At 41.3% G+C, this 16803-nt stretch overlaps 3 protein-coding genes across 8 annotated transcripts; 2 read left to right on the top strand and 1 right to left on the bottom strand.

Annotated features, from left to right (window-relative positions):
- Window positions 1-24: 24 nt before the first annotated feature.
- LOC115735708 (trafficking protein particle complex subunit 2-like protein) lies at window positions 25-2217 on the bottom strand. The gene is made up of 5 exons (XM_030667097.2): window positions 2079-2217; window positions 1859-1955; window positions 1455-1533; window positions 1259-1340; window positions 25-247 (listed from the first exon to the last, which is right to left on the bottom strand). The coding sequence occupies exons 1-5, from the start codon at window positions 2109-2111 to the stop codon at window positions 107-109; spliced, it is 432 nt and encodes a 143-aa protein (XP_030522957.1). The 5' UTR covers window positions 2112-2217; the 3' UTR covers window positions 25-106.
- A 579-nt stretch (window positions 2218-2796) lies between these two features.
- LOC115735699 (probable ubiquitin-conjugating enzyme E2 23) lies at window positions 2797-10353 on the top strand. Of its 6 annotated transcripts, none has more exons than XM_048272162.1 (9): window positions 2797-3023; window positions 3173-3281; window positions 3920-5968; window positions 6562-6699; window positions 7462-7944; window positions 8213-8282; window positions 8380-8519; window positions 8667-8978; window positions 9641-10353. In XM_048272162.1, the coding sequence occupies exons 2-9, from the start codon at window positions 3276-3278 to the stop codon at window positions 9890-9892; spliced, it is 3450 nt and encodes a 1149-aa protein (XP_048128119.1). In that variant the 5' UTR covers window positions 2797-3023; window positions 3173-3275; the 3' UTR covers window positions 9893-10353. The 6 variants fall into 6 exon arrangements, with proteins under 6 accessions (XP_048128119.1, XP_048128118.1, XP_030522940.1 ...); XM_048272161.1 differs by having other exon boundaries at window positions 3109-3281; XM_030667080.2 differs by lacking the exon at window positions 3173-3281.
- Window positions 10354-15248: 4895 nt separating this feature from the next.
- LOC115735707 (basic blue protein-like) lies at window positions 15249-16125 on the top strand. Its single transcript, XM_030667096.2, has 2 exons — window positions 15249-15472; window positions 15706-16125. Exons 1-2 carry the CDS (start codon window positions 15289-15291, stop codon window positions 16065-16067), a joined length of 546 nt encoding a protein of 181 aa, XP_030522956.1. The 5' UTR covers window positions 15249-15288; the 3' UTR covers window positions 16068-16125.
- The last annotated feature ends 678 nt before the right edge of the window (window positions 16126-16803 follow it).

Genomic DNA, 16803 nt, shown 5'->3' with positions numbered 1-16803 from the left:
ATATGAATAGATGGTACACCACTGTAAGTAAGATATCACAACCCATTGCAGTTCCAGCAACAAGAAGGAAGAGGACAAAAAGTGTATCGTTCAGTGATAAGTTGCTTCAGCCAGCTGAACTTAAGCCAAACGCCTTCACAATGGTACTGACACTCTCTGCAAATGTTCTGGAGGTTATCTTCTTACCTGGTACATGAAACGGATTTGAAACTGCATCCCCGTATGCTGCATGAAACCTCCGGAAGAACTGTTCATAAACAAAGCAGTGAGACAGATTTCAATCACTGCATGAAACCTCCGGAAGAACTGTTCATAAACAAAGCAGTGAGACAGATTTCAATCACAGCCAACGATGATACAACTACCAGCAGGAGCAGAATATACCAGCTCAAGCATCCTAAAGATATAATCTGCATATTGCTATGTAACTGCAAGATAGTAATGGCCTCTTCTCGTTATGTGCCAGAAGAGATCATCATAACTAAGTTACAACACCAGCTATGCACTAGTAATGCATAAGCAAAGCTAAACCTCATAACATTCATAGTGCTTCCATATCCAAGGATCACTAGATACTCTCATGTATAGCCTTAGATGATATGTACACTCCCCCAAAGGAAGTAGGTTATTCTACAAAATATTGCAAGGGGCAGGAAAGGAAACAGAAAGGAAGAGGAAGCGCATGTGTCGCAATCTTCATATGTCACACGATTCCTTTTTCTAGAATCGAAGTTCAAAAGGTGCTTCTTGCGCTTTACACTACTTCAATTACTTGCCATTTTTTTCTTCAAATGACAGGATCCCTGCTCAAGTGAGCAAACTCTACTTTATCAAATAACCTCACTATCCTCAAGAGCCCCAAACCAAGTAAACCATGAGGTAAAGCTGGGTGGATGGATCGTCCAGAAATACACCCTCAAGAGAGTTGTAAGTTACTAACAAGAACGAGCATGAAATTCACGTTATTGGCCCAATATGAGTGCCCCCCAGTCTGTTCCCCATAATCGAATGTTTACTCCGAAGTTTACTACTTACCACCATATTCAGAAGATCCCCGATTCACTATCACCAAACTCAATCCTCTATTAATTACAATCACCTCCAGAATACATTTTCTACTCGGCGACAAGGGAAAGTTTATGGCAAAGCCAAGGATCAACAGCCGACATGCAACTGTTTAAAGATACCAATGCAGAAGTTCACAGAAGATTTCAGAAAACTACACCACAAACAATTGCATTCACTTAAATCTACTCACATTTCTCACATCGGCATCTTTGACATCTAAATCTGTAGTGACCAAGATAAATTTCACCTTCGTATTAGTCAGATAGCCATACCTGCAAGCAGAATGACCGCATCAGGCAAAAAATCACTCACAAAATCACAGGGCACTAAACCATGACTGTTTGGCACAAGTTCCTAATGACCAAATAAAAAAAAAGAACACTTACACTTTGTAGTTTTCGGTAGGATAAAGAAGGCCCAGAAAAGTCTCATTCAGCAGCGGCCCTGATTTTTTCGGATTGTTCACTGAACAGACTCAAATAGAGCAACCACAATAACATAAGATTCTCGAATAAGGAATCCGCAACACGACATTAGCCTTAAAACCATAAAACGATGTGCCAAGACCTAAACTTGCAATGAGAAATTTCCGCACTCCCTACCACTAGCAAAAGGCCAAATGCAATTTCTGCATCGACACTAAAATTGAAATCAACCGGATCATAATAAACTTGCTATTACAGTAGAAAGAAGAAAACGTCCTCAACTTTAGCCAAATGAAGTGACTCAGATCAAAGTTTCAGGCAACGAACTACGTGCGCAGATGCACGTAACGGGAACTACGCACTACCTCGCTCGTCGATGACATCGAGAGAGCAGTGGACTATGTGGTGAAGCTTGAGCGCATCATCCGCCTCCGTGAAGCTCTGTATGTACAACGGGTTGTTCTGATCCCGATCGAATCACAAAAGCCACCCGAATCAAAAAGCAAACAACAATAAGACCCAGGCGAGCTGGAAAATCGAAGACGAATCACTCGAGGACGCACCGCCCGAGAGGAGAAGGCGTACCTGATGGCCGACGACGGCGACGCAGACGATCATCTTCTCCGATTTCGTTGCCTCACCCGCTGAACCTCACGCCGAGTCGAGCTCTTCGTTGCAGGCAACGAGCTGGGCTCGGGTTTTGTTCGGCTACACCGGATCGAAACGGGTGGATGGCCCGGTAAGGCCCGTTCAGGTGTATACCGGCCCGGTCAATCGCATCCGGAAATCTGATGCTTTTCAAAACTCGGGATCAGGCCCGACCGGCCCACTCTGTCGGCCCATTTGATTGCAGAGTCTGTCGGGTTTCCCTTGCCTTGTCCCCGCAGAGTCTTCCGTCACATTACATTACGTGACATTCATAACCCAAGATTAGCATCTTCTTCCTTAACTTCCACGATGTTCCTTTCATTGCTTAGTTATCTCAATCAACCGCAAACAAATTGGATCACGAAAAGGATAAATAAAACATAGCCAAAACTTTCTGATAAAGGCTTGATTTGAGATCGATTTTCGAAATAGCGTCCGGAATGAATATTGTCTCAAATATAAATCTGAAACGGGTCGTTTTCGAAATAGGATTTAACTTGGGACAAATCTTTTTTGAATTCTCTTTTTAAGAAGACGGTTACGCTTCATATCTTTATTTGAAATTCGCGGCGACGATCACTTTTGGTTGGAAAGGAAAAAAGTTAAAAAAACAAGAATCGAAAGGGCAATCTGGGCCTTTCGCCAGCAAGTCTGCATCTCCAGCGCAAGCAGATCGCCAGCTCCGATTTACAATAATACCCTCGTTCCGAATCCGGAATCCGAGCCATCGAAGCTCCCTCTGTCGAATTCGATTGTACCGATCCCTCCATCGCTAAAGAAAGCCGTGGAGCCGTTCATCCGAATATATATATTGAGGAAAACGGCTCGGGACTTGTTCTCTCCATCTCTGTCTTCTCAAAAATTAATCTTTTCTTTTACGAGGTGACTGTTCCTTGTTTTTGTCTCTCTTCGATTTTTTCCTGTCTTGCGACGTGATCTTATGAGGTGGCGGTGGATTTATCTCTAGCTCACTTTTTGATCGATCATGTGGGTGTATGATTGGATTTGTTGACGGTCGATTCGATGAATAGCTGATTGGAGCTCGTTCACGTGTGTTTTCATGCTCTTCTGGGTCTAATCTGCGGCTTGTTCTTCAGCTGCTTTAGGGTTTAATAGCTGGGATAAGCTCGTGGGATGGAGATGTGTAGCTCTTTTTGTTGGTATCTATATTTAGTGATTGTGTGTCGATGGGTCATTTAGTGGGTTCTGTTTGAAGCTGGTGATCGTTCCTTGTTCATTGAACGCGCAGCACCTGATGCCTGATTGAACGCCGTTCTGATGGCTGATAAGATTTAATCTATTTGAATCTTTCAAGGGTTTATTTAATCCTCTTAATAGCTTCCTGTTGTTAAAAGATTCGTTTTTGTTTGTCTTCTAAATTCCTACAAATTGTGTCTTCTCATTTGGGAAACGCTGGTATTCCGTGTAGAAATCCTTTTTCTTGTCACTCCTTAATCTCAGAGGTTTGGAAGATATGGCCTGTAGATTTATAGGACTTCGTGTTCCATTGCGACAATAAAAGAGCTTATGTTTGTAATCTTGTTGTGAATAAACGACATTGTTTGGGAGTTCAAGCCCAGGAGAACATATGGTGCATACAATTTTTGGGCTAAGAGGGTATATGATCTTATTTCCCTGGATTCATTCCTTCTGCAAATCAATCGTGATGCATTTTTATATGTTCTTTTGATGGTGTTTATAAGATATTTGATTGGTTTGTGAGATGGGTGACAATTTGTTCAAAGGTGAAGTTAAATTTGGATTTTATGAATGGTCAGATGGCATTGCAACAGAAGAATATTGCTGCTGAGGAACCAACCACGAGTGGGCATGACATGACTCTAGAGGAAGCTGATTCTGCTATCAATTGTTGTCTTTCTGATGTGAATAACAATGGCGACAGTGATGGAATGGCAGAAGCAGATAGAGACATCAAGGAAACTCAGAGTTTCCCTGGCTTATACAGACAAGATGTGGTGAGGAGCAAGAAAAATGGAATGATCGGTATAGTGACTGAAGTTGCTGGGGATTCTGATTCAGATGGCAGCATTACTGATGAGGATGATGAAGATGAAGGTGATGAAGACGATGCTGAAGACAGTGCAAACGAGGAGACTGATGGTGATAGAATCAAAATGTCTCGGGAGAATTGTGCCGGAAGCCAAGGTGGTGAGAAGCCAGGTCCTTTATCTGCTGACCAAGTTCGAGTGCTCTGGATGAATGACATTGAGAGCACTCAAAGTCTTAATGAAGTAACAGTCATTGATCGGGGATTCTTACACGGGGATTATGTGGCTTCAGCTTTAGACCCTACAGGTCAAATTGGTGTCGTGGTGGATGTTAGTATAAATGTGGATGTGTTAACTTCTAGTGGATCTACTATAGAAGATATTCCATCTAGAGAACTAAAGCGGGTGACAGAATTTTCTATTGGAGATTATGTTGTCCTCGGTCCATGGCTCGGTAGAGTAGATGGTGTTCTAGATAATGTGACTGTGCAGTTTGATGATGGTTCTGTCTGTAAAGTAATGAAGGCTGAGCCGCATCGCCTCAAACCTATTACCAAAAATCTACTTGAAGATGAGCATTTTACTTATTTTCCTGGTCAACGTGTCAAGGCTAGCTCTTCTTCGATTTTCAAGAATTCAAGATGGCTATCTGGATTGTGGAAAGCTAATAAGTTGGAGGGTACTGTGACCAAAGTCACGGTAGGATCGGTGTTTTTATATTGGATAGCTTCTGCTGGACATGGGCCTGATTCTTCTACTGCTCCAGCAGAAGAACAGAGCCCAAAGAAACTGAAATTGCTGTCTTGCTTTTCCCATGCAAATTGGCAGCTAGGTGACTGGTGTCTTCTTCCATCTTCAACACCAGCTTCATCTCATCTATTATACAAGGGTTTGTCAAGTCTGGAACTTGACGATTCGCTCAACATTGAGTTAGATGGCTCTCAACCAGAAAAGGAGGCTGCATTGGAGGAGTCAATTGACAACAGGGAGTTCATCGATACTGATGCAGACACTGTAATGGACCCAAAGGCTCCATTGGAATCGATTACACGGTACACAGCTTCATCTGAGTCTAGCTCATGCAGTAGTTCATTGTCAGTTGCCAAGGAAACTCTTCATGAACCTTGGCCTCTTCATAGGAAAAAGATTCGTAAAGTTATTCTGAAGAGGGACAAGAAGATTCGAAGAAAAGAGGAAAATTTTGAAAAAGCTCTTCAAATTGTCAATACCAGAACAAAAGTTGATGTGGCGTGGCAGGGCGGTCAGACTGAATGCTGTCTGGACTCAACAAAATTGATTCCAATTGAGACGCCTGGTGATCATGAATTTGTTGCTGAACAGTATGTGGTCGAAAAGGCTGCTGATGATGAGGATTATGCTGGTGAAGCTCGGCGTGTTGGGGTAGTGAAAAGTGTAAATGCCAAAGAGCGAACAGCTTGTGTCAACTGGTTAAAACCAGTTGCCAGGCCAGAAGATTCTCGTGAGTTTGAGAAAGAGGAAGTTGTGAGTGTCTATGAGCTGGAGGGACATCCAGATTACGACTATTGTTATGGTGACGTCGTTGTACGCTTGTCCCCAGTTTCTGCTTCTTTGCAAATGGATTCTGGTGTGAAATCTATCGAAACAGAAATGCAACAAAGCGTGCCAGAGGAGGACACGACAGATAACGAAGAAGACAGCTTGGGGTCTCAAAAGGTCGAGGAAGTCGCCGACAATGAAGCCACCTCTACCTTTACAGATCTTTCATGGGTGGGTAATATAACCGGGCTTAAAGATGGTGACATTGAAGTTACATGGGCTAACGGGATGGTTTCAACGGTAAGCACTACAGCCTATAGCTATTTTTAAATTCCTTTTTATATAGTTACTCATAAGTACACTTTTAGCACCTGTCTGACAATGGTCTGTGCGCAGTTGGCATGCTTACGGTTGTCAACATTAGCACCTCTTTTTGTTTTTGTTCTTTTTGTTTTCCACCACAAAAGCAATTGATGAAAGAAGGTTGGAGCGCCTTCTATCTTCTGCATCAACTATTTCAGTGTGGTGGTAAATCTGGTGATTAACGGTTAGAAACTCAACTTGAGCTGTAACGGTTAGAAACTCAACTTGAGCTGTAACGGTTACTGGCCTCAACCAGTGAGAAATTACTTATGAATCATTGAATAATGAGCTAGAAAAGAAATAATTCCAGAGATTCGTCATGTCTAAACTTCCACGTGTTACTAGGTTGGATAAAGGCCAGGCTTAAATCTTTACTGTTCTGTTCCTCCATCTGGACATAAAATGACCTTCAACCAATTCCACTTGTTTATTCAGTTTTGTTACAATATTGTGACTCGTTCTCACTCTCTTTCTCCATTTATAAACTAGATTTAATAACTGGCCGTTTGTTGTCTCTTGTTGGTTTCTAGGTTGGTCCACAGGCCATATATGTTGTAGGTCGAGATGATGACGATGGGTCGATTGCTTCTGGCAGCGGGGTTAGCGAGGCTGCAAGTTGGGAAACTGTAGATGATGATGAAATGGACGCTGTAGAGAATGACAAAGAGGTTTGTTTCTCCTCATGCCTAGAATACAAATGTGATGAACGTAAATGCAGAGACAACCTTCCTGCCTGGCGATGTCGGGCATGTGCACTTAGCACGATTTTCACAAACGTACAAGGAGGAGATTTTATCATGCATGATTTGGGCACATTTAATTTAATAATAACACAAGTTAACGTGCTATTAGAATTATCTGGTGTAATTGATGATATTTGCAATGAGTGGAGCGGATACCGAAGAGAAGAAATACAAAGGTTGGTTTACAAAACTGGGTAATAAAGTTTGTAGCAAAACCCTGTCGGGTGTTTAAATGTGGCCTACTTGTTTAATTTTCTGTTTGACTTCATAAATATTTCTAGCACTGAAGTGAAGTTGCATGGACGTAAAAAAGCTTGTCGTGCTGAAATAACAATCAATTTATCACTAAAGTAGTGGCTTACTTAGTAATCAAACTTTTGTGTTTTTATAGATTTCTTAACTGCTTTGCATGGTCACGAAGTTGATCTTTGCCATGTCTCCCTTGAACATTTCTTAAGCCAGACTGCATTACGACTCTGTTCGATATTTTAGATCTTCCACAGTTGATTGAATCAAGAGAGGACTTTGAAGCGTGATCAGTAGCAGCTCTCGCGAAATGATCTTGTGAATAAACTGCCATTGAACTTAATTTGTGCTCTTGCTGTAAACATTATCTTCAGGAATTTTCTTTTGTATGGTGTATTTTAATTGCCCCTTCTCTGAATAACAATGCCGAATTATTTCTAGGAGGTTGGACTTGCAAATGACGCTGACAATGATTATGGAGAAGAGAGTGTCGAAAACCATGCTGGAATGAATTCAGCACTTTCTTTTCCTTTGGCAGCGATTGGATTTGTAACCAGATTGGCGTCTGGAATATTTTCACGAGGCCGGAAAAATCTGGACTCTGGTTTGGATTCCGAAGGTGAAAATGACGGTCATTCCCAGATGTCGATGAAAAGTTCCGAGGGATTATATAATAATGACGAGTGTAGCTCGCAGAAATCTAATATCATGGACTGTGCGGATACAAACACAACTTATCTTTTTGAGGATCAAGATATTTCTGGGGTGGTTCCTGATCCAGTGGATGCAGCTGAAAGTTTATGCAATACGAGCTCTCAGGAAGCAGATGCCCCAGCCTCCTATGAAGACACTATTTTCACTTTTAAACGTTTTGATATGGCTAGAGATCCCCTAGATCACTATTTCATTGGCACAAATGGACGGGTAATGCTGCAAGTCTCATTTGAAAAAACTGTGGTTCCATTAATTTAATCTATGTGATATTGAGGGGATAAACAAAAGGCTGATACTTGTTGCTTAAAAAGGCAGTCCAAGTATAGAACCCGTTGCTCCCTTTTTTTCTTCATCCAGTGAGAGAATAAATTGGGAGGAAGAGGAGGGGGGGGATGATGTGTTTGGACCATTATTTTCTTTTCCTAATCCTATCATGGATAGAGTTGGAATCTGAACTTTGTAATAATGTTATCTACAGGCCAATGGTGGCAGAAAGTGGTTCAAGAAGGTTCAGCAAGACTGGAATATCCTTCAGAATAATCTCCCTGGTAACCATAATTGTGTTAGATGTGTAGACTCACTGGAATTTCTAGCTATCATCTCAAGTAAAATGGCCTTGGATCTCACTGTAAATGAATTCAACAGATGGGATTTACGTACGAGTCTATGAAGACCGAATGGATCTTGTGAGGGCAGTAATTGTCGGGGCATATGCGACACCCTACCAAGATGGTCTTTTTTTCTTTGACTTTCACCTTCCCCCAGAGTATCCCGATGTTCCACCAGTAAGAAATTCTGAAATTTTTTCACAGTGCATTTCCAGTTACTGAAATTATGTCTCTTATCTAGTTATATTAAAAGTTTAATTTTCAGTTCCTTTGAAGAGGGCTTTTCTGTAACATGTGCTTGCTCATTGTACCTCAAACCTGCAGTCAGCATATTATCATTCTGGTGGATGGCGGATTAATCCTAACTTGTATGAGGAGGGAAAAGTTTGCCTTAGCCTTTTGAACACCTGGACTGGCAGAGGAAATGAAGTGTGGGATCCATCATCTTCTAGCATTCTTCAAGTGTTGGTTTCACTCCAAGGATTGGTGCTCAATTCCAAACCATACTTCAATGAGGCAGGGTATGATAAGCAAATTGGGACAGCTGAAGGAGAGAAAAACTCGTTGGCATATAATGAGAACACTTTCCTGCTGAATTGTAAGACAATGCTGAATCTAATGCGAAAGCCCCCCAAGGTAAAGTCTCACATTCAATGTGCCTTGCGATTCTATTTTCTTGCTCGTATGGAATCTGTCATCCACTGATATTCACTTCACACTTGCCTGGTCCTACTGTCTTGTTCTGCCTTAAGGGCGAGGCCAAGGAACCAACTATGGTTTGTTTATTCTTTGCAAACTTTACAGAGGAAATGGCTAAAGTATAATTGACTTAGGAAACTGATGCTTTATCCAAGAAAAAGAAAATTTATGAGATTGATGATACTTCACTGTTTTCTCTGCAATCCTCCTCATCGGCTTTGATGCTGTGGGGTCATTGATACCTTGAGGATTAGCTTTCAACTCGTGCATTACAGACTCTCACTTAGTATGTAAGCAATGCGTGCTCCTTATTTCGGGGATATTTGGTTTACTCGTTAAACCCTCCAGAAGTTCGTCCACGATTTTGTATTCTGAGAAATTTAGTGTTTGATTGGTTGATGTTATTTCAGGCTGCTAGGCCGATGCTTTGAATATTTTCATTTCTCTATTTAGTGTTAAACCAGAGGAGTTGCATCTTAAAACAACTCAGGCAACTCTTATATCAAGTTAGGCTTCTTGGTCCTGTAGTTGTAGATGCATTTGCCACTACAAATGCCATAACCGAAATTTTTTTGTACTTTTTTTCTGGAACAAATCAGGACTTTGAAGACCTTGTCAAGGAGCATTTTCAGAAGCGCGGTTATTACATCCTCAAGGCGTGTGATGCATACATGAAGGGATATCTAATCGGATCTCTCACTAAAGACGCGTCTGTAGGCAGTGAAAACAATGCAAACTCAACGTCAGTTGGCTTCAAGCTTATGTTAGCCAAGATCGTACCGAAGCTTCTCTCGGCATTGGAGGAAGCTGGAGCTGATTGCCATGAATTCAGACATTTGGGAGAACCGTAGCAGATTCTGAAGGCTCCTCTTTCTAGTCAAAGAGGTTAGCTTTGTGATTCACTACAATTTGGTTCACCATCAAATATTTATTGATGTAAAGTCCTACCTTCCCGTGCAAAAGAAGAACAGACAGATTTGCGCAGCAACAATTCTTTGCTAATTGGCGAATGACATGTTTTAGAAGCTTGGTTTCCTTTTGAGCAAAAAATGCGTATTTCCTTATGATTCTTCCAATACTAGCGACAAATGTATATTTGGGGTGGCCATATCACTGTTTTTTCTGCAAAATTTGGCCTCCATGTGTACCCGACTTCGATTTTTTCTTTTTTCCTTCTTAGGAAAAGTTTTGAATCTTGGTGAACATAATCATTCATCTTATTCATTGTCAAGTGTTAAAAGTGTACATTTGATTTCCTACTGTACTAATCACAAAAGTTGGCATCTGAATATACATTGATCACTTGCTGTTTGCCAGTCAGGCCCTAATAGGCTAATGCTAGTGTTAATTTGGCTTTCATGGCCACCATGGCATGAAGGCTTATTACATTTTTCATGTGATTTGCTCATCAATTAAATGGGACTCCAAACAGGCTGAGCTAACCAGGTACAGAGCTGCTATTACGGACAAATTGGCTATCCCCTGCTGAGAACATCTTAAAAGCAACCAAAAAATAAAAAACATGTGATTGCAAAGGGAAAATCTCATGCTAACCGAGCCATGAGGTAACAGAGTGAAGGCCTTCCTAAGAGTGAGATTAGCCGTCCACCTCGAACCATTAACAGCGACATGCCTGCAAGTATCTACTCTCATGTGGTTTTGGATATTGGTGGACTTGGTGTATTCATGCGCAAAAAAAAATTAATAAATCAGAAAGTAATAAATTTATTACATTGATATCAATTCGGTCCTAAACATTTCAATTGGATCAATTCAGTCTTAAGTTGCCCGATTTTGGCAAAAAATTACCTACATGAACGTTAGATGTCCTATATGGTACAACCAGCACTGATGTCAATATTTTTAAATATTTTTAGTATATATTTATCTTTTATCCTTTTTTTTTTCTTCCCCTTTCTATTTGCCAATGGCTGGCAAGGCTGGCTTTGCTTGGGCGAGGATCGGTTGCACCCGAGCCAGGGCGAGTATCGGTGAGGCAAATCTAGGCAAATGTAGCAAGGCTAACCGTTGCCCAAGCCAAGGCGGCCTCGCCGGGCGTCGCCCGGGCAAAGGTTCGGCGACGCCGACGCTTGCCTTCGGCTAGGCGTGGCCCGGTGAGGCAAGGCCAACCTCATCGGTCACCGGCAAGCAAAAAGGGAGAAGAAAAGAAACACAATAAAAAGGGGGAAATAAATAAATAAAATTCATATGAACGTCGGCCGTGCCACGTATGACGGCCAACAACCATATCAGTAATCTTCGGCCAAAATTGATCTTATAAATTGAATTGGTACTAATTTAAAAAAGTTTAAGACTAAATTAGTACTAATATAATAGGTTGGTATTTTTATTTTTTATTTTGGCTTTTGCTCGAAAAGACTTGGTCGTGCATTTTGGGTGGTGCAGTGAGGCGAGAGCAAAACTTTGGGTGTACTTTAATCATATTTGGGGTAGTTCGCTGGTCATTATTGGAGACCCACATGGTCCCAGTACGCACGCAATTTTATGCACGAGGTGCAAAGAGAATCGGCTGCACCTGAGCGAGGGCGAGCATCGGGAAGGCCAATCTCGCCAAATGTAGCAAGGCTGACCGTCACCAAAGCCAAGGCGGCCTCGCTGGGCATTGCCTAGGCAAGGTTCAGCGACGTCGGCGCTTGCCTTCGGCCAGGCAAGGCCAGCCTCATCGGTCACCAACAAGCAAAAAAGGGAGAAGAAAAGAAGCACAATAAAAAGGGGAAAAAAATTTAAAAAAAAATCACGTGAACGTCGGCCGTGCCTAGATGTGGCCACGGGCCGTGAACCGGCGGTTCCGATTCATGAACCGGCGGTTTCGGTTCGTGGCCACGATGGAATCGGAACCAGCCCTTGAAGGGGCGATTCCGGTTCCAGGCCGGTTCAAGGCTTGATTCCGGTTCCGAATTTAAAATTTAATTTTAAATAATAAATTATGAAATGAAAAAATAAAAAATAAAAAATTATCAATTATAAATTATAGTCAAATTGTATATTGTAATCAAATTTTGGGAGGGTAAAGGGAGAGGGAATAGGCTTAAACTTAATAAATTATCATTAAACGTCTATATATCTTCTTGGGGATAGAAGAATCAAAGCACATGTAATTCTTTTATCTTTGATAACTCCAACTTACCTCATCGTCAATGGTCGCTACCCGTTGTGATACATGTGGCGATAGTATCTCCACTATCATCATTGAAGAATTCGTCGTCTCGATCCAACTCTTGTTGTAGAAATTTAGCCTTTGTCCAATCATGGACATAAGCTTGAGCCTCCACAAGATCCGGATTTAATCTTGAACGGCGGTCGTCCAAAATTAATTCTCCAGCGCTAAATACTTGTTCAATTATAACTGTTCAAGAATGAGTTGCTAACATATGTATTGCAATGAGAGCAAGGACTGGCAATTGGGTTGAATGAATCTTCCACCACTCCAGAATTTTGAAATCTATACTATGTTCGGAATCGCAAAACTCAAAAGCAATTGTTAAATAATTTTTTAATTTGGAAATATTACATGTTGCTCCCTTTTGTCTTTTTTGTCTATTAATTAGCATATTGTACCCACTACCAAGTCTACCACTCTCCTCCCTTTGTGAGCCACTAGGTTGAGAAGATCCACTATTACCTAAATTATATCTACTACAAAATTCATTATATAATGCTACTATAGCGTTTTTAACATCTACTCTACTTATATAGTTTTGATATCTACTATTTCTTTCAAATGTAAACAATCATAATAATAATCATTTAGATAATCATACAAACCATATAATTTAGTACGTGGATTGAAAACAATAATAACCAAATAAATAAGAGGAATACAGGCATAATAATGCAGCCATTTTGCTTTCATTGCTATAATAGTCGGAGTTAATTGAACATTTTGCTCATATTCACAAAAAAAATACCAGCAATATTAACACACTCTATTAAAAATAAATGCGTAGTAGGATAATAAACACCAGATAAAATATAAGTTGCATCATTAAAAACTTTCAAAAAATTTAAGATTTTTTTGCAAACAACCCAATCTTGAGGGAGTAAAATAATTTCGGAAACATTATTTGAAATAAACGTACATAATAAATCTTTATACGCAAACGATTGATGAAGCAACTCGTAGGTAAAATTCCAACAAGTCGAAACATATTTTGGAAATCTTTTTTATTTTTGTCCATGTGATTTACAAAATTTGCCCTATTCTTTCATAACTTGGGGACGACTCCATAAAAATTTAATTATTATCTTTATTGGGGTGAGAAAAGCCTCAAGAGTTCGTAAACCATCTTGTAGACATAAATTTAAAATATAGCAAGCACATCTAATGTGAAAAAATTGTCCCTCAAAAGTGGGTTTACAAATATTTTTTAAATCGGGAATGGAAGCGGTATTTGACGCGGCATTATCAAAACCAACTGAAAAAAATATATTAATCAAATTATATTCTTCTAAAACTTGTCTAATTATTCTATAAATATTATTGGCGGTATGCCTTTCATCAAACACTCGAAATACAAGTACTCTTTTTTTAATGTTCCAATCGTCACCTATCCAATGACATGTAATACTCATATAAGAATGAATTTGCCAAGGATCACTCCAAATATTACTACCTATATGAACACGCCCATTGAAATCCGTAAAAAAGTTTTGCAAAGCCTTTTTTGTTTTTTATACACCCTAAAAAGTTCGCGTTTAAGAGCGGTTCTCGGAACAGGTTTTGCTTGCGGAGTACATGCAGTGTTGATAAAAAAAATTCAAACCAAAATTTTCACTAGTACTAAAAGGTAAATCTTCAATGGCAACATATTGAGCTAATGTTTCTTTATAAAGTTCATCACTATAACGAAATAAAGGAGAAGTGTTAGGATTGGCGTACTCAAAAATTTGTTGTTGTCTGGTGTCGATCCCCGTTTGCGTTACATGTTTTTACGTCAAATGCCGATGATATGTTCCATAGTCATCTCCTTTATTAAAATTGTATGATTTCGTACAATATTTACAATTTATCTTATACTTATCTCTGCTTACATGTACCTTGTCGAAGTGTTGCCATAAGTTGGATGTACTCTCCTGGGCTTGCCGTTCCGACTCATTTTTTGTTTACGTTTCTTCGACGCCGGTAGGAGGATAAAGACTTTCTTGCATTGAGACGTGTTCGACGTTAGGAACATAATTGATATTATCATCATCATCTACCCAACATGTAAACTCACGAGCATCATATTGATCATGAGGTTGAGGAAAATCGGATTCTCCCATCCCCATCCCCATCCCCATCGGGCTCTTTCCCCTATCACCAACTCCACTTCCACTTGCCTTTTTTTCAGAAAATTGAACGGAAAGGCAATTCGGAAAATTGACAGAATTGAGCCGGGATTCAAGAGATTGAGAGAATTTGAGAGAAATCGTGAGAAAAAATGAAAGGAGAGGGAATGGTATTTATAGAAATTTTAAAAGCAAAAAAAAAATGTGGGGGAAGAGGTGTTTCATAATTGCAACGGCCATAAAGGAAAGGGGGGGCTCGGGAAAGAGCCAGGCTCTTTCCCTTTTTTTTTTTTTTTTTTTGGCCGGTTTGGAATCGGCCCGTGAGGGGCCGAGCCGGTTCCGATTCAGAACCACGGGTCCCGGTCAAGGGGCCGGTTCCGATTCTTCCACGAGCCGATTCTGGACCCAAACCCGTCCGTGGCCATGTCTAGCCGTGCCATGTATAATGGTCAACAACCACGTCGGTAATTTTCCGCCAAAATTGATCGTATAAACTGAATTGATGCCAATTTAAAAAGATTTAAAATTAAATTAGTATCAATATAATAGGTTTAGTAATTTTTTTTTTTTATGCTTTTGCCCGAAAAGACTTGGTCGTGCATTTTGGATGGTGCAGTGGGGCGAGAGCAAGACTTTGGGTGTACTTTAATCATATTTGGGGTAGTTCGCTGGTCATTATTGGAGACCCACATGGTTCTAGTACGCACGCAATTTTATGCACGACGTGCAAAGAGAAAGCGATCCTCCTCCATTGCTAGAAGCCCTTGTCCGTAACGCATTTATTTTATAGTCCACTTGACTTGCCTGGGGTGGTTCTGAAGACTCGACCAAGTCCAACTTAACTATCGGTAAGTCGTATCCAACTCATCGGCACACATCCAACACGACCCAGAGCGGTGGTGTACAAGTGACCCGTGCATCCCCTCGTCCCTTGCCATTTTTTTTTTCTAGAGCAAACATGGAGGATTCGAAGCCGTGCCGATACTTCAGCAGCGTCTGCACGATCCTCGCCGTCCTCGGCTTGCTTGTGAGTGGTGCCGCGTCGGAGGTTTACACGGTCGGCGACAGCGACGGGTGGAACAGCGCCGTAGATTACGGCGTGTGGTCTCAGAAATACAATTTCAGCGTCGGCGATGTTCTTGGTGCGTCCCTGCTTCGTCTCTCTTCCTACCTGAATGTGTCGGTATAGCAAAGTATCCGTTAAAACTGCTGTCATTAAAATCCTGAAGAAGCTTTTAGATGCTGCGAGGTTTCTTTTGATTAAACCAGCTTTGAAGATGGCTAAAAACATGTCTCTCTCGACGGTAGCATTTATCTATCTTTGCAAGCCTACAGCTTGTAATCTCGGCTTGTTTCCTTCCCGATGTCAGTGTAGTCTTCAAGTACGTAAAGGGCCAACACGACGTGTACGAAGTGACCGAGTCGACGTTCCGCTCGTGCGACACGAGCACCGGCGTGCTGGCCAAGCACACGAGCGGCAATGACCAGGTCACTCTCACCGAAGCCAAGAAGTACTGGTTCGTCTGCAACGTGGCTGGTCATTGCCTCGGTGGGATGCGGTTTGGCATCGTCGTGAAAGGATCGATCACCGCCGAGAGCCCAGCTCCGGCTCCACAATCGGGGGCTCTGGCGCCTCCACAAATCAATAAAAATGGAGATCAAGCCTTGAGGGGATTGAGCCTGTGGGATTATCTGATCCTGTTGGGCGTTTCAATTCAGTTGTGTTCGGTACAGTAATCGAGATTTTGGGACGAAACGGTTGTTGTTCCGCGGAAAATGTTTGAAGTTTCCTTGAGCTTTATGTGTGACTCTTTCTCTTTTTACAGAGTCAATAATTTCATTGAACAAGAGCAGGAAGCAACCTGCCAGAAGCTCACAAGTTAAAGCCTTTTTCGACCTGCTAAACACACACTTGTTACCCCATCTCAACACATCAGCACAATTAGCTAATCGACCTCTAGCAGCATCCTTAATCCTCCCTCATTAAGACCAGCTCGGCATTAACACTTGTTTTTTTTTTACGCGAAACGGACAAATCATTATCGAGAGCATAGAGGGTCTTGACTTCGCTCGGTCGATGACTCTGCTTTGTCGCTACCACCCAACTTAAAAGGATCATCTCCCGTCTCGATGGTCTTAACACTCTCTTGTCAACATTGGCCCGAGTCGACGATGACAGGTGATGCCCGGTTGATAGCATCAACTGCCAGCAAAGTTCTGCTCTTTGACATCAAAATTGGCATTTTTTTCAGGATGTTAACAGTTGGTTCCTCACTGGGTTTTTTGTTCTTGTCTGACAATCCTGGGTCTCATGACTTGGGTTGTTTCTGGTTGTGTTGCCATCAAAGTTGGTCTGGGCCATTTCACTCTTGCTCATGAATTTGGACCCTTGTTTGCCTATGAACAGAGTCCCTTTACTTGCTTGGGTTTCTGCAAAGTGAGTCGAATTTGTCATCGTCTAAGGATTGATCCA

Source organism: Rhodamnia argentea, chromosome 11, assembly GCF_020921035.1.
Source record: "Rhodamnia argentea isolate NSW1041297 chromosome 11, ASM2092103v1, whole genome shotgun sequence".
NCBI classification, from domain to species: Eukaryota; Viridiplantae; Streptophyta; class Magnoliopsida; order Myrtales; family Myrtaceae; genus Rhodamnia; species Rhodamnia argentea.
This window is presented reverse-complemented; position numbering and strand designations above follow the sequence as displayed.